This window comes from Lissotriton vulgaris, chromosome 7 (genome assembly GCF_964263255.1).
Source record: "Lissotriton vulgaris chromosome 7, aLisVul1.2, whole genome shotgun sequence".
Taxonomy (NCBI): Eukaryota; Metazoa; Chordata; class Amphibia; order Caudata; family Salamandridae; genus Lissotriton; species Lissotriton vulgaris.
This window is the reverse complement of record NC_141695.1, coordinates 370,730,997-370,746,424: the sequence shown is the minus strand read 5'-3', so window position 1 is coordinate 370,746,424 and position 15,428 is coordinate 370,730,997. Positions and strand designations below refer to the sequence as shown.

Below are 15,428 nucleotides of genomic sequence, written 5' to 3'. Positions count from 1 at the left end.
TGATTCCCTATGGTGGAGACCCTCTAATACCCCTAGGGTGAGGGGCTGCTTAGTGGACCATGAGACGGGGGGTACCCATGCTAGTGCAGGTACTTCCTTATATGGCCACTCAGGCAATATAGGCTTGCCTGGCCAAGGATAGCCTTATCTCCTTTCGTTGGGGGGGGGGGGGGGTGGTTGTGTAGGAAGGTGGCTACCTGACTATGGTTACCCCAGATTTTTTGCCTGTGTTTAGCTGATTTTCGACTTAGTTGGCCTGGTTCCCTGCTAATCAGGACCCCAGGCTATCTGCTCTCTCTGTAAAATGGATTCCGTGTACCCTAGGTGCATAACTAAATTGGCTTGGGTCACCTTATCAGCCCCTGTACAGTGCACTATAGGTGCCCAGGGCATAGGTGCCACCCAAGGCCTACCAGGGGCTGCAGCATATCTTTTGCCACCCCTTGCTGGCTATCCAAAATTGACACAACTGGCTTATCACTCAGCTGGGGCAAGTGGGTGTAATCACCCCTTGCTTAGATATAGTACACCTATATCTAAACATATATCTGGACAAATATAAACCTGTGAGTCACTCCTATGGAAGGCCTTATCAATCCTGGAGGCAGAGTGTGTGGTTTAATGTGAGATGGAGCTCTGGCATGAGCTGGGCCTGTCTGCAGCTGTCGGGAACCACTCCCTATGCTGATCCGGGATAATGCCATACCATATACTAGTAAGTGCCTTATAATCCTCGCGGTTATATAGCAACTTTGGTTTGGCTTTATCAAAACATGTCGTGTAAGGTGTCATACGAATTGGAATACTACCCCCTCGCCAGTTCTCGCGACGGGGGTAGCATTCCACCCTCTAGAGGGAGAAGACATGTTACTTTACTGAAACGCGGTTGATTTTAAAAGAGCCTCAGATCCACAAAATGGATGCCTCTGCCACAGACACGGGTCTGGCCTCCTGCTGCTGACTGAAACTCAGCAGATGGTGGCCTGGACAAAGGGTTTCCTGTCGCAGGGCGGTGTTACACCACCCCAGACAGGAGATAGTGGATTGTAGCAGGGAGGTTTCAAAGAAACCAGACACTGCCTGGGGAGCACAAGGCTGCCCCTTGCATAATCCGGCCAAACCGGTTCTTGGGCACACCAGCCCCAGTCCCAGCGCGGCCTGGATCAAAGGAAAGGGGTGTATCCACCCCCTTCCTGGGTCCCACCCATAGGAGGGGACCTAGCAGGTAATCCAGCCCACCAGATTCGAATAAGAGTGGGAGCAGTGCCAATGCAACTCAGATTATCCTGACGAAACATAAGAAACGAAACTCTGGACCCCTCAACATCCTACTCAACGTAGAAGACTGAAGAATCTCCCTTGTGGTCAAGGAGTGACCACCCTGTGCAAACGGGCACCATCCAGCACCTCGACCCTTGCTTTGTTGCAGTTCCTGCCGGAACTCGAGCGACAGAGATCGACGAGATCAAGCTTGCCTGCCTTCCTCCAGCCCGATCCACAGTCCCTGCAGAGCTGAGACCCGTGGAGGCGACCGGAAGCGCGGGGCACGCCATCTTGAAAAGGCCACGAGACGCTGACCGTGCAGCCCACGAGTGACCCTCGAAGCTGTACACCGGGGTTTGAGAAGCCCCAACCCTGAGCTACTCTTGCACCGAAGCTCACCCCTCCACACTCGACGAGTGCTGCGTGGGGCCCTTCTGCTTGTGTTGGCTCGACACGTTGGCCCGGTCACTTGCCAGCTGCCTGGTGGCTCCTGTGCCGACAAACCTTAAACCTACTTGCTTTTCTGGTTGCTCCAGATTTGCACCAGCTCCTGTGAAAAGGAGCCACAGCTCTGACCCTCCTGGTCCGAGTGAGAAGCAATCTCCCAGTTCCGCGTGGATTGCTTTTGCCAAGTGTTGTTTGCTCCAATCTTGAAGCCGACGGCGCTAACGGCGAGAGCCTGCGTGGGACAGATCGTGACCTGCTCCTGGACGTCGCAGATGCCCCAGATCCCACGTGACAGCGGAGAGAAGCTCCTCGACAACCATCTGATTGCGCCCGACATTGCCTGGTTCCGTCCTGGTTCCACCCTGGTCACTGCTGAGTGACCCAGACTCGGTCCCCTCTGCTTTCAGATACTTCTCGACTTCGATCCACCCTTGGATCACACCGGACACTTCTGCTTCCCATCGCCTGCAGCATCTTCAGCTCCAAGCACCAAAAGCCTGCGTGTCAAAACCCGACGCCACTTCGACCCTATGCACCCGCCTCCTGTGGGTGAGGTAACATTGCAACGCCGGTGTGCCCACATTGGTACACACCTCTAGGGTCTTTGTCTTAAGTTTTGTTCCTTTAGGTTCAGCGGAAGTATCTTTAAATTCTCTTTGTGTAACTTTTACGCACTATTGACATTGCATTGGTGCAAGCTGCACTTTACGTGCTGCACCCGGATCCCGCTGGCTTGTCCCGACTTCAGCATTGCTAGTCCAGACTGCTCCCAGCGATGCCCTAGGCCTAACCACTGTTCGATTGGTATCTCTTATACCACTTGGTTTGAGTGGCCACCCGCCCTCATCCATAATTGTGCAACTTTGTATGTTATACTGTGCTTTTGATTTAACGCTTGTGCCCCTTTGCTCATAAAGAGTACTGGGGATTAATTTAGAAATAAACACATATATTTTTATAATATATACTTGTGTGGTCTCCTTTCATTTGGTATTACAGGATTGTGTGTGGTAAAACAGCTCGCTTAACACGACCTCTTAAGTTAAGCCTTTAAGGCTGCTTAGTCCATGCTACCCCTAGGATAGCTTGTCTAACAAGGTTGACTTACAACCAGACACCATAAGGGATTGTTTGGACTGATACAAGGTGGTTCCAGAATTGGAAACACCACATATCAGGCCAACTTCTCACAGTCTGGAACTAAATAAATCAAAAACCAAGGTGGTAAGACTGGCGGGCTCGAGGCCAGGAATATACAAATGGTACGCAAAGAACTCACAAATAGAGGAAATAAGCGCATATAAATACTTGGGTATCAAATTGGCAAGAAATTTGTCTCTGGTGGATCAGAAAAGGGAGATCACAGCAAAAGCCCAATCATTAACCCTTGCCTATAAACAGCTCTATAGGAAATTGGAATGCTCTTCACATGGGCACCTCCTAAAAATCACGGCAGCACAATTGCTCCCAACCTTATCCTATGGATTGGAAACATGGCACGGCCAAGAAATCAACATCTTAAACAAACTGTTAGACCCGTGGCGTGGTCCTCCCTGACCCGTAGCAACACCCTTCCAAGCTTACCCCACAACGAACCCCTGAGTTCCCCAGCCTAACCGACCCTTTCCTCCATGTTAACCATGACCATCCCCGGACTTCCCCACCCAGGCCTCCATCTTCCCGGCCCTGTGTGCCCACTTCCCGGCACCTAAGATGGCCACCGAGCCAGCGCGGCCTAGGCCAAGAGGCGCCACCCTGGCTGGAGAACCGAGCACCCCCCTTCAGGGAGAGAGGAAGAAGCATAGTCTTCCACGGGACCTCGTGGGACTCTGGTGTTCACCCATCGATCAGCCTCGACAGCCAACTTCCGGGGGTCGGCCAACTTGCTATCCAGAAGGTGCTGTCTCAGTTCCACAAAGCAATTGTTGGATAGGTGCTCATAGGCGATGAGGTCTACAAGTCCTTCAAAGGTGGTCACCTTGCTGCCCTTGATCCACCCTTCCAAGGCCCGGCTGTAGAAATTCACATATTCTACCCATGTGGTGCGGGGGATCTTTTTGCAGTCTCTAAATCTCTGCCGGTACATCTCCGGAGTGAGCCCATATCGAGCCATGAGGGCGTCCTTCATAAGGGTGTAGGAGTTTATTAGAAGGGGCGATCCCAGAGGCCGGGTTATTATGTTACCCAACTCCTCCGTGACCCACCTCTCCCATCAATAATGCCGGGCCTTGTGAGGGATCTCCACCGGGGAAGACCTCAAGTAGCGAATCGTACAACCGAGGACCACACCACACTTATGAACAGACACAACACCGAAGGTTTAGTTAGCAACTTCTCTATAATCACGAAGAAAAGTAATATCACACTTATGTACAACGATCGAGGGATTGCAGAGAGTCTCAAGGCTTTAGGGACGGGGTAGCGGGACAGTCTTAGTCTTGTAGGCCAGTACGTAGCGTACCCTGCGCACAGCTCTCAATCCTCGAGCCGGGGGGTTACGGGAGGTTGTAGTCGCAATGGTGATCCTACTTACTTGAGGAGGGTTCTCTCGGGTTGGTAACTTCGATAGTCCAGCCGGACTAGAAATTTCCTCGAGCCGCGACAGCGTCAGCAGGGCTTGCTCTGGAGGAAGTTCATGAGGAGCCGCGACCACGTCAGCAGGGCTCAGAAGGTTTGGTAGAGGTCTTCAAGATTCAAGCTCGAGCCGTGACGAGGTCAGCAGGGCTCCGATGGTTCAGTTCCAAGAACGAGCCGCGTCAGCGTCAGCAGGGCTCAAAGAGTTCACAAGGTTCAGTTCAGCCGAGATCAGATCAGCAGGGCTTCCTTGTCCAAGATACAACTGCCTGCTAGTTCAGGGGCGGGCCTTGATATAGTCCAGTGACCCTTTGATGTCCGGACTCTCGCAGGCGGAGGTCCGAGGCTGTGGGTGCGGTCCGTGGGTGAGGTCTGGCGGTTGGTTCTTTGATCCCTTTAAGGATGCGTCTGGGAATTCCCAGACGCCCAGCAGGTCTGGAGCCAGCACTCGGGGAGGCCAGAGGTGCAATCGAAACTAGCCCTCAGGGGGAAGACCAGAGGTGTGATCGAAACCAGTCTCTCAGGGGAAGCCGGTGGTGCCATCGAAACTCCTCGCCTTCTCTCACTAGGGTAGCCCTCACCCTCCCAACGGGGGCTGGCGCGTCTGGAGCCTACGCTGCGCTGGGGCTGGGGTCATGCTAGGCCCACGGCATCGGGGATCTCGGGAAGGGAAAATGGCTGCCGATGGGCCTATGGGGCCTTGCGGGTTTGGGGCGCGCGGGCTGGAAGGGTGGCCGGGGACAGGCCGATGCAGGCCATGGGTGTTGGGCCGGACATGGGCAGGGCAGCTAGGGGTGTCCAGGTATGGAGCTGGGCTAACGGGGAGCTGAGTCGTGGGGGGTGGGAACCACGCCACGAGGCCGGGTCCAACAGTGTTCATGACGGCGGAGGGCAGGTCCAGCAAGGTGTTTCTTCCCTCGCTGAGGAAGCGACCCCATAATCCGGCCCCCCAATCCTTCTCAGGTACTCGGTGGGCGGTCATGGCGACCTCGTACGCTTTGAACCACTGCTGGAGGTTGTCATTTTTATAATATTCTTTCACGACATCCTTGGGGATGTGTACGTTTGGTTCGACCGGGGGACCAGGGTCTCTGTTCCCCAGGGGTCGGGTTTCCTCGTTCCGGGCCTTAATTTCGAGTTCTTTCAAGCTGCGCTCGTGTTCGAGTTGGAGTTTCTTCCCTTCGTGCTCCCGCTGGAGCTTCTTCTCTTCCAATTCTCCTTGCAGCCGTAATTGCTCTACGGCTAGTTTCTTCTCCGCCAGCTTTATTTCTCCTTCAATTTTAAGTCGGGCTAGTTCTAGCTCATGGTTACGGTTGCGCTCACGGTCTGCCATTTCCTCTATCGACAGACCTCTCTCCGTGCTGGCATTCCGCGGTAGGGTGTTGGATCTCTCTTCCCTCGGGCCGTCAGTTTCGGTCGGCGGTTCCTCCTCTCCACCATTTCTTTCTGTCGTGGGGAGGGGGGCCCCGGCTTCTACCCAGGCCGTCAGGGCTTTCTGGAAGTCGTCTCTGGTGCTCAATCCAGTGGTAGCAATGTGGAAATCTTTACAGAATTGTTTTAATTCTTTGTGGGTATAATCTTCCACGTGTTCTTTCTGAAATGCGGTCTTTTCGCTGGTTCCGGTGGTGCTCATGGTTGCTCTTGTTCGGGTGGTATGTCAGCCGCTTTACTGTACGATTCTTAGACGTAGGCTCTGATCCCGTCGCTTGCCACCAATGTTGGAAGGGCGATACAAGAGGCCAGGTTATGTCTACCCGACTCCTCCGTGACCCGCCTCTCCCGCCAATAATGCCGAGCCTTAACGAGAGATCCCCACCGGGGGAGACCTCAAGTATTGAATCGTACACACGAGGACCACACCACACTTATGAACAGACACCACACCATGGGTTTTCGATATCAACTTCTTTATAATCACGTAAAAGAATTATCACTCTTATATACAACGATCGAGGGATCGCAAAAGTCTCAAGGCTTCAGGGAGGGGGTAGCGGGACAGTCTCAGTCTCATAGGCCAGTACGTAGCGTACCCTGCGCACAGCTCTCAATCCTCGAGCCTGGGGGTTATGGAAGGTGGTAGTCGCACTGGTGATCCTACTCACTTGAGGATGACTCACCTCGTGTTGGTATTGTCGATAGTCCAGCCGGACTAGAGTGCTCCTCAAGCCGCCACAAAGTCAGCAGGGCTCGATCCGGAGGGTAGTTCGTGAGGAGCCGCGACCACGTCAGCAGGGCTCAGAATGTTCGATGCAGATCTTCAGAATTTCAAGCTTGAGCCGCGACGATGTCAGCAGGGCTCCGATGTTCCAGTTCCGAGAATCAGCCGCAACAGCGTCAGCAGGGCTCGAAGAGTTTACCAAGTTCAGTTCAGCCGCGATCAGATCAGCAGGGCTTCCTTGTCCAAGATACAACTGCCCGCTAGTTCAGGGGCGGGCCTTGATATAGTCCAGTTGCCCTTTCATGTCCGGACCCTCGCAGGCGGAGGTCCGAGGTTTTGGGGGCGGCCCGTGGGCGAGGTCCGGCGGTTGGTCATTTGATCCCTTTGAGGATGCGTCCGGGAATTCCCAGACGCCCAGCAGGTCTGGAGCCAGCACTCGGGGAGGCCGGAGGTGCCATCGAAACTCCTTGTCTCTTCTCACTAGGGTAGCCCTCACCCTCCCAACTGGGGCTGGCGTGTCTGGAGCATAAGCTGCGCTGGGGCTGGGGTCATGCTAGGCCCACGGAGTCAGGGATCTCGGGAAGGGAAAATGGCTGCTGGTGGGTTTGGGGCGCGCGGGCTGGGAAGGTGGCCGGGGACAGGCCGATGTGGGCCGTGGGCGTTTGGTCGGACATGGGTAGGGTAGCTAGGGGTTTCTAAGTACAGAGCTGGGCTAACGGGGAGCTGAGTAGTGGGGGGAACCACGCCACGAGGCGAGGTCCAACAGTTATTCACCTACTGAGAGAGTTATATAAATAAGTCTATATTTTTACTAGAACTGTGTCATGTCTATTGTGTCGTGGGTCTCCTCGACCACTACGTGCAATCCTAAATACTTGGCCCGCTAACTAAAGAGAATAAACCTGCCTGCCCTCGCTACCATCCTCCCAATGGGAGCAGGCGTCATTTAGGGAAGGGCCCGCTTCCTGTACATGGAAGTGGGGTTCCTACTGGACTGGGGTGCGACCCTCAGCCAGGTGGGGGTTCCATTTCTAACACACACACAGACACACACACAGACACACACACAGACACACACACAGACACACACACAGAGACACACACACAGAGACACACACACAGACACACACACAGAGACACACACACAGAGACACACACACAGAGACACACACACAGAGACACACACACACACAGAGACACACACAGACACACACACAGACACACACACACAGAGACACACACACACACAGAGACACAGAGACACAGAGACACACACACACACACACACACACACACACACACACACACACACACACACACACACACACACACACACACACACACACAGACACACACAGGGAACAGAGTCCAGAAAAAACTATCACAACGAGAGAACAGGGGGGGGGGGGCGGGAGAAAAGCAAGCTCAATGAGGGAACGGGGTGCAGAAAAGCAAGCACGAGGGAACGGGGGGGCAGAAAAGCAAGCACAACAAGGGAACAGGGGGGTAGAAAAGCAAGCACAACGAGGGAACAGGGGTGGGCAGAAAAGCAAACGCAACGAGGGAACGGGGCAGTAAAGCAAGCACAACGAAGGAACAGGGGGCAGAAAAGCAATATCGGGGGAACAGGTGGGGGCAGAAAAGCAAGCACAACGAGGGAACTGGGGCAGAAAAGCAAGCACAACGAGGGAACTGGGGGGCAGAAAAGCAAGCACAACGAGTGAACAGGGGGGCAGAAAAGCCACCACAACGAGGGAACGGGGGCAGTAAAGCAAGCACAACGAGGGAACAGGGTGCAGAAAAGAGGCACAACGAGGGAACAGGGGGCAGAAAAGCAAGCACAACGAGGGAACGGGGGGGCAGAATAGCAAGCACAACAAGGGAACGGGGCAGAAAAGCAAGCACAAAGAGGGAATAGGGGGGGCAGAAAAGCAAGCACAACGAGGGAACGGGGGGGCAGAATAGCAAGCACAACAAGGGAACGGGGCAGAAAAGCAAGCACAAAGAGGGAATGGGGGGGCAGAAAAGCAAGCACAACAAGGGAACAGGGGGGTAGAAAAGCAAGCACAACGAGGGAACAGGGGTGGGCAGAAAAGCAAGCACAATGAGGGAACGGGGGCAGAAAAGCAAGCACAAAGAGGGAACCGGGGGGGCAGAAAAGCAAGCACAACGAGGGAACAGGGGAGGCAGAAAAGCAAGCACAACGAGGAAACAGGGGGGCAGAAAAGCAAGCACAACGAGGGAACAGACGCCAAAAAAGCAATCACAACGAGGGAACAGACGCCAGAAAAGCAATCACAGCGAGGGAACAGAGGGCAGAAAAACAATCACAACGAGGGAACAGAGGCAAGAAGAGGCAACAAAACGGGCACAATCAGGGAAGAGAGGCAAGAAAAGCGAGCACTCACAGGCCGGGGCGGAGGACTCGGCAGCTTCTCTACTTCTTCCGGCGGCGGTCTAGCAGAAATGGCTCTCCGGAAAGCCCCAACATTTTCCGACTTGGGGCATGGTTTTCATTCTCTCCTCTTGCCATTGGCTGGAATGTAAAATTCTAGCCAATGGGAAGAGGAGAGAAAGAACCTAAAAAAACACGCCCTTCATTCCCAAAAACACAGGGCTTAAATGGACAGACGCCCCTCTCTTGGCTGGCCTCCGTTTAGGAAGCCAGCAAAGGAGAAGAGGGGCGGGTTCTAGCCCCACGCTGAAAAACATAAGATCTGGCCGGCGACACGGCACAAGCGCAGCCTACGCAGGCAGAGACCTAAAAACCTTTTTTAATTTTGAATGCCTCTACAAGGGTGATACATTACAAACACAGCCAGTGCCCCTGGCACCAAGGTAATAATAGCAATGTAATAATAAACCTCCCAACGCTGCATCATTTATTATTCAAGTATCAGCTTTAAATATAGTAGGAATATATAGGAATTATGGATTTCGAAAATACAGACATTTTCATCTTGAATACTCACTTTTCAGTTTTGGGTTACATATATTAATTCAACCAAGCAAAAAGCTTCTAGTTTACTAGGCTGGACTTAACTTAGGAGAGCTACTCACAGGTAGCTGGAGAGCTACCAGTAGCTCACGAGCTATTCGTTGGAGAAGCCTGGCCTAGAGCAAGCAGAGTAGAAAGAAGGAACTGAAAATTCCCATGCTGCCTCTAGGTTTACGTTATGGATTAGAATTTATTTGAAAGGTAGTGTCTATAAAGGATGCAATTAGACAGCCATACTTTGTATTTTGTACTCTCCTCTTCAGAGCTTCTCAAATTGTTTCTGCTAAATTGCTTTTGTTTGCTCCTTATTAGTTTTCTGGTGAAAACAGCATGATCCTGGACTTCAGGATACTATGGGTTCAACTCGACTGACAGCCCAAGAACTGTGTGAAAATGATGATCTCGCCACTAGTCTGGTGCTCGACCCATACCTGGGATTCAGGACCCACAAGATGAACATCAGGTGAGGAAATGCAATGAATCACGGAGAGTGATTGCTGACTATATAGAACTTTAAATTTAGGCTAGATAATACAAATGTGTAAGAGAAAGCATAATGATCAATTTTCTAGTAATAGAGAGATCGTTTTTCTAGACCACCCTGCCAGCAAAGACCTAGTCAGGGTGATGACTCGAATCGGAAAACCCTTTGCTGCGCAATCATTCGAAAACCTACTGAGCAATATTTGAGTGAGCTATTTTTCAGGTAGCAACCAATCTCCTGAGACATTACAAAGATAGTAAGTGGAACCCCATATCCCCTTTCATTAAAGAACTACACACTCAAGAACACTAGAACCAGAGGGATATATTTGAAATATTTATTTAAAACCAAAATCCTAGTCTAGTGCACACAATATTTGTGTAACCACAATTAAGAGAAAGTGGTATGATAGTTAGTTCCCTCAACTGTTCTGGGTTTTTTGTTATTCACACGCCAAGGTAATGATTCTAACTATTGGGTGTTTGTAAGGTCTAAGCCTCTCATAAAACCATCACATACAGTTTTATACAAACAGGGGTTTTGCCTGCGGTGCTCTCTAATGATATGAAGATGCACCCTACTCCCCTAATTACAATCCTTGGATTGAACACCAATGGTTAACCTAGTGAGGTACACACAACTCTTATTATCAATTTCATTCAGAATATACAGTATAATGAACAGAGAGAGAGCTTATTGTCTTGACTTGTGGGTTTATTTCCTGGATTTTCATTTCTCATCAGACCTCCTTGTAACTTTAGCCAACACGTGTTTTGTTGTCTTGGGCAACAGTCCTTACGACTTCAACACTCTCAAAGGAATACCAACAACCACTGTTGCTATATGATACATATGTGAATTATATACAGAAGGTCATAACATTTGGATTTAAAAGCCATAACAATACCACACCTTTCATGTGTTGCAATTAGAATTCATAAGTTGAAGACCCATGCACATAACCTGTTTATTCTCTTTCAGATATACCCCAAATTAGTTCTCATGATTATTACAATTGTAGTTTGTGAGAAACCTCTATCACATCATTGTGCATGAGATACTATGTTGGCGAGAGACCACCTGTAATCTGTGACATGCGTTTTTGGCAAATATATAAATTACATAAAAGCCCCTTAAATTGAAAACATGCGCAATTGTCCCACAAGGCCAAATATCATTGTGGCAGGACATCTGTCTGAGGTAGTGCAAATGGTCATGGGACAACCCGTAGTGGACATAGATAAGCTGAATAATAAATGTACCTAGTATGTCCAATTGTCCCCTGGAGTCAGTCCTGTAGTAGGAGAGGAAGTGGTTGTTGTAATGGACTTAATAACAGGGATGAACATTGACCAAAAATGAAAAAGTGAGTGTAAAAATGCCTACCCCATTCCTGGTGTGAAAATCCAAACCGAAAGTGGTCAGTTCGTTGTGCCTGTCGGAGTCACTGATGCTAAACAATGGTATCCTCTGATGCAACAATACGTGGTTGCAGTACGTGACAGAGCGTTGTCCCTGTATAAAATAAATCGAGGGGTACAAAACGCTGTTTGCTTCTAAGTGCTGTCTTTCACTTAAAAATTGATATCTTGATTAGTACTCGTTACATTTTTGTCTTTATGCTCTTGTTTAGGTCAGAATATAATCTATTTTTCTAAACTGGTATGAAGTCTTTTTGTGGTGTTTTTCACTGTTAGAGTGTGTGTGTGTGTGTGTGTGTGCACAAATACTTCACACATTGCCTCTTTAGATCACCCTGACTACTCTGTGCCAAGCTACCAGAGGGTGAATACAGGTGATCTTTTAGTGTGTACCTCACTTTTACCGACTAGCATTGTGGTTCCTGCTTAGACAGGTTGCACACCTCTGCGAGCCAGAAACCCGATTTTCTAGCCGGTATCAACACAGGTGTAGTGTTTCTCAGGTCCCAAAGCAAAGATCACTATTGACGGACCTTCTCTAAAATGGAGAGCAAGTGAGGCAACCATAAGGATGTGAAATTGTTTAAGAATTCCGTTGGGCCCGGAGTTTTGCCCAAGGGTATGTTTGATATTGACTGTTAAATCATCTCCTTAGTGATGGGGAGATCAAGTTCCAAGCATTCTGCCCCGGACAGGGTGCACCCACTCACTCAGTGGTGGGGGGAATGGGGGCAGAGCTGGCATAAAGGTTTTTATACAATTGCGCCTCTAGCATCAGGTGGTGGGTGACTAACCGGCCAGTTTCATCTCATGAAAGAGATAGTGCGCACCTCCGCTTCCTGATTAGCCAGCCAGTATAACAACTTTCTCATTTTATCTCCCTGTTCATGTATCCTATGATTACCCTATTTCAGTTGGGATCAAGCCAGTTTGAAATGCCTAAGGATTTTCTCTTCGTAGAAGTCAACGAATTGCGACTCATTGACCCATAGCTCTCGCTGAAGGAGGCTACTGCTTGCCTCCTGTCTAGCTCCTTGCCGTGGACCCAAGACATGGCACTGCCTCTGATGACGGTCTTAAACTCCTTCCACAATCTCACTGAGGAGGAAATCGAGGGTAGGTCATGTTCAAAATATTCTGTAATGGACTCTTGTTGTTGGTTTGCCAGGCGGTCATCCTAGTGCCATCACACATGGTCACCAGTGGCCACTTGGTCCTGTATCGATTTCCTGAACCACCATCTTAACAGGGGAGAGATCTGAGAGACCCTGCGGGAGCATACAGATCTGTACTATTCCACTAGCTTCCACTGCTCGGACAAATATGTAATGTAATATGTAATGGATCCAGTGGGCGCCAGTAATTTAACCCTGGGGAATCACGTCTGTCAATGCTTTAATTGATTTTTTGCCCTCTCTAGGGGCAGGCACTGCTCTCTTAAAGGTGATCACTCCTATAGTGCCCCGGGGGGAGTGGGTGCCACTGGCATAGGCCTGTCGCACCCTCCTGATCTCACGATAAGGCCCCCCATCGCATCTGATCTGTAACCGCTCACCCCAATTTCACTCCTGGGGAGTGAGCTCCTCCTCAATCCCCTCTCCATCCCCCTCCCCATGAGATGCCAATTTGGACCCCCAACATTTATTGGGGACAGTCAAAGGGCTGATCTTCTTGAATCGACCCGTCCAGAACTCATATACTGGTACCAGGCTCCATTGCTTTTGCAGGCCCCTGATTCAACCTCCTCACCTGGGCCTTGCTGCCACACTCTCTAGGGAGAGGCAGGAAAGGGGTACATCTCATGGCCTCTCCTGGGCATCCCCTTTCCAAGCTAGGTGCTGGCAGTGGAGTATGCACCGCCCACCACTTCAACAGTGATGGGGTGGGCCATCCTCTCTGCAGCATCCTCTTGATCGGGTCTGTTTTTTGTTTAGAAGCTGAGATTTTGGGCCAAACTGACTTGGACTGTTGTTCAACTTGAACCTAAGCAACGGGGTCCCCAACTTCCCGAGATGTCCATTTACCACCCAAAACTAGAGACATTGAAAAAGGAGAGGTAGACATGCTATAGCAATCCAGCTACATTGTATCCTGCTGTCTGGCAGTCCCACTAAAATCTTTTTACATGCATTAGTATAAACTGGATGAGTAAAAACATCCAAGAACACCCGATGCCACAAAAACATCCATTATGAAAGAGTTCTAAGTACCTTCAGAGTTCTAATCAAATCAAAGAACTTTATTCGGTTATGCTACAAGAAATAATCATAACAGTACAATAATAAAATACAATTTACATGAATTGCATTAAAATGGTTGAAAAAAACTATTGTATAATACAAGACTTAAAAATATTTTTTTTAAAAGCAGTGACAGAGGCGATAGTAAATACATTGTCTAAATTCTGTATCGCCAAGAAAGCAGGGCTACACAGTCTTAATTGCAATCTTTTTAGCACGGGAACAATCAACCTTTTTCTGGGTATTGTATAAAATTTACAAAAGAACATGATGTATATGGACGGCTGAGTTTAAATATCATCACATCACATGTGTTCTTGACCAGTCATTTACCTCAGGAAAACTTAAAATTCTATGCAAGATGTTAAGCCCTAGGCGAGTTAACATAAATCTTTCAAAGTCCTTAGTAGATAACAAAATGTAAGGCTGTATATTAACAGTAATAAAGGTAAGCTAATGTACCGCCACCGATGGTTTGGTCATTTCACTTGTAATTCTAGACTCGCTCAGGTATGACATGCATATATTTTTTAGGTCCTTTCTTGATAGCAGACACATGGAAAATAGGTTATTGAAATATTTGTTGTGACCTACCAGCCATCCCACTCTCATTGCCATCTTAAACTCTTCAAATAGCTTCTCAGTTAGGCCAGTCCTCCACCCCAATCACTGAAGCGATTTGTTCCTTAAATACTCCCATGATTCTCCCCTATCATCTGCCAATTTAGGAACATTGACTAAAATCACTTCACACGGTGTAGCAGCTGGAGGTAGGTCTAAACGTGTGCGACGGTCTGCCCCCTGAATCTGGTTTAAGTTGCTTGGGTTTAGTAAGGATGGAGTAATTACAGGGTTAGCCACAGCCGGTACAGTACTAGTTGAATGACCATTAGTTTTACTTGTAGGAGGTTTGTCTAATGCAATAGGGTGTGGGTAACTAGTGCGATAACTAGGGGTATTAGGAGTGACTCTAGTAAGACCTGAGTGATTGCTACTTGAGTTATTAACTTGTTGAACTTCCTTAGTAGTATGCAATGGCAAGCTCATTCTGCCCAATACAAATAGTTGTAAGGTATCTAGGCATTTGGCCAGAGACTCCCCGATGGTACCTATTCTAGATGTGAGGCTACCTAGACTGTCCCTAATTAAAGTGTCCAGGTCATCCAATTTTACTTTTAATTTCCCTACCTCACTCTGTATACGCATATTACTACTAATTACCGATTTTCTCAGTTTTCCGTTTTATTAGCTGATATGGACTTTGTCCTTTTAGCAGGCCTTTTACCACTTCTAGGGAAAAGCCTCACTGGTACAGTGGAACATATAACCTCATCCTCGGTGGTAATATGAAATTCACTCTGGTTTCTTGCACTCTTGTTTGGGAGTTGAAGCTGCAACTCAAAGTTTTGCTCACTACATGACAGATGATCTGATATATTAACCACACAACCGTTTTTACCCAGCTTACTGCTCTGTTAAACATGAGTATCAGAACTCACTTTCCCTGTGATGGTTTCATCTGCCCCTGGTTTTAGGGCCTCTTCAACTGTAGTAATCTGGCGTTTTATTGCGCCTAAGGCACCAGTCAAATAACTAAATAACGACTGGCGTGAATGTTCTCCTTTTTTTGTCAGCTTCTTAGTCTGTGCAGACATTGTTTTTCTTTTTCCCATACTTGGGCAGTCACGCACTGTGTTTCACCACAGATTTTATATGGAGCAGAATGAGAAAATACTTATAATTAATTACAAAGCAGCAATATATGGCCAAAAAATTCTCAACAATTCAAGACCTTTAAAATAAATCAAAAATTCGGTCCAGGTCAATAGTACTTGGCTTCAAC

The 15,428-nt window shown here is 49.0% G+C and overlaps 1 protein-coding gene across 5 annotated transcripts in view; it reads left to right on the top strand.

The window, feature by feature from the left end:
- Positions 1–15,428, top strand: part of KMT5C (lysine methyltransferase 5C) — a 207,753-nt gene that overhangs the window by 28,363 nt on the left and 163,962 nt on the right. For all 5 annotated transcript variants that reach the window (XM_086930292.1, XM_086930290.1, XM_086930294.1 and 2 more), the window contains exon 2: positions 9,753–9,903. In XM_086930292.1, coding sequence (XP_086786418.1) covers positions 9,794–9,903 — 110 coding nt within the window. In that variant the 5' untranslated portion in view covers positions 9,753–9,793. The remainder of the gene's footprint in view (positions 1–9,752; positions 9,904–15,428) is intronic.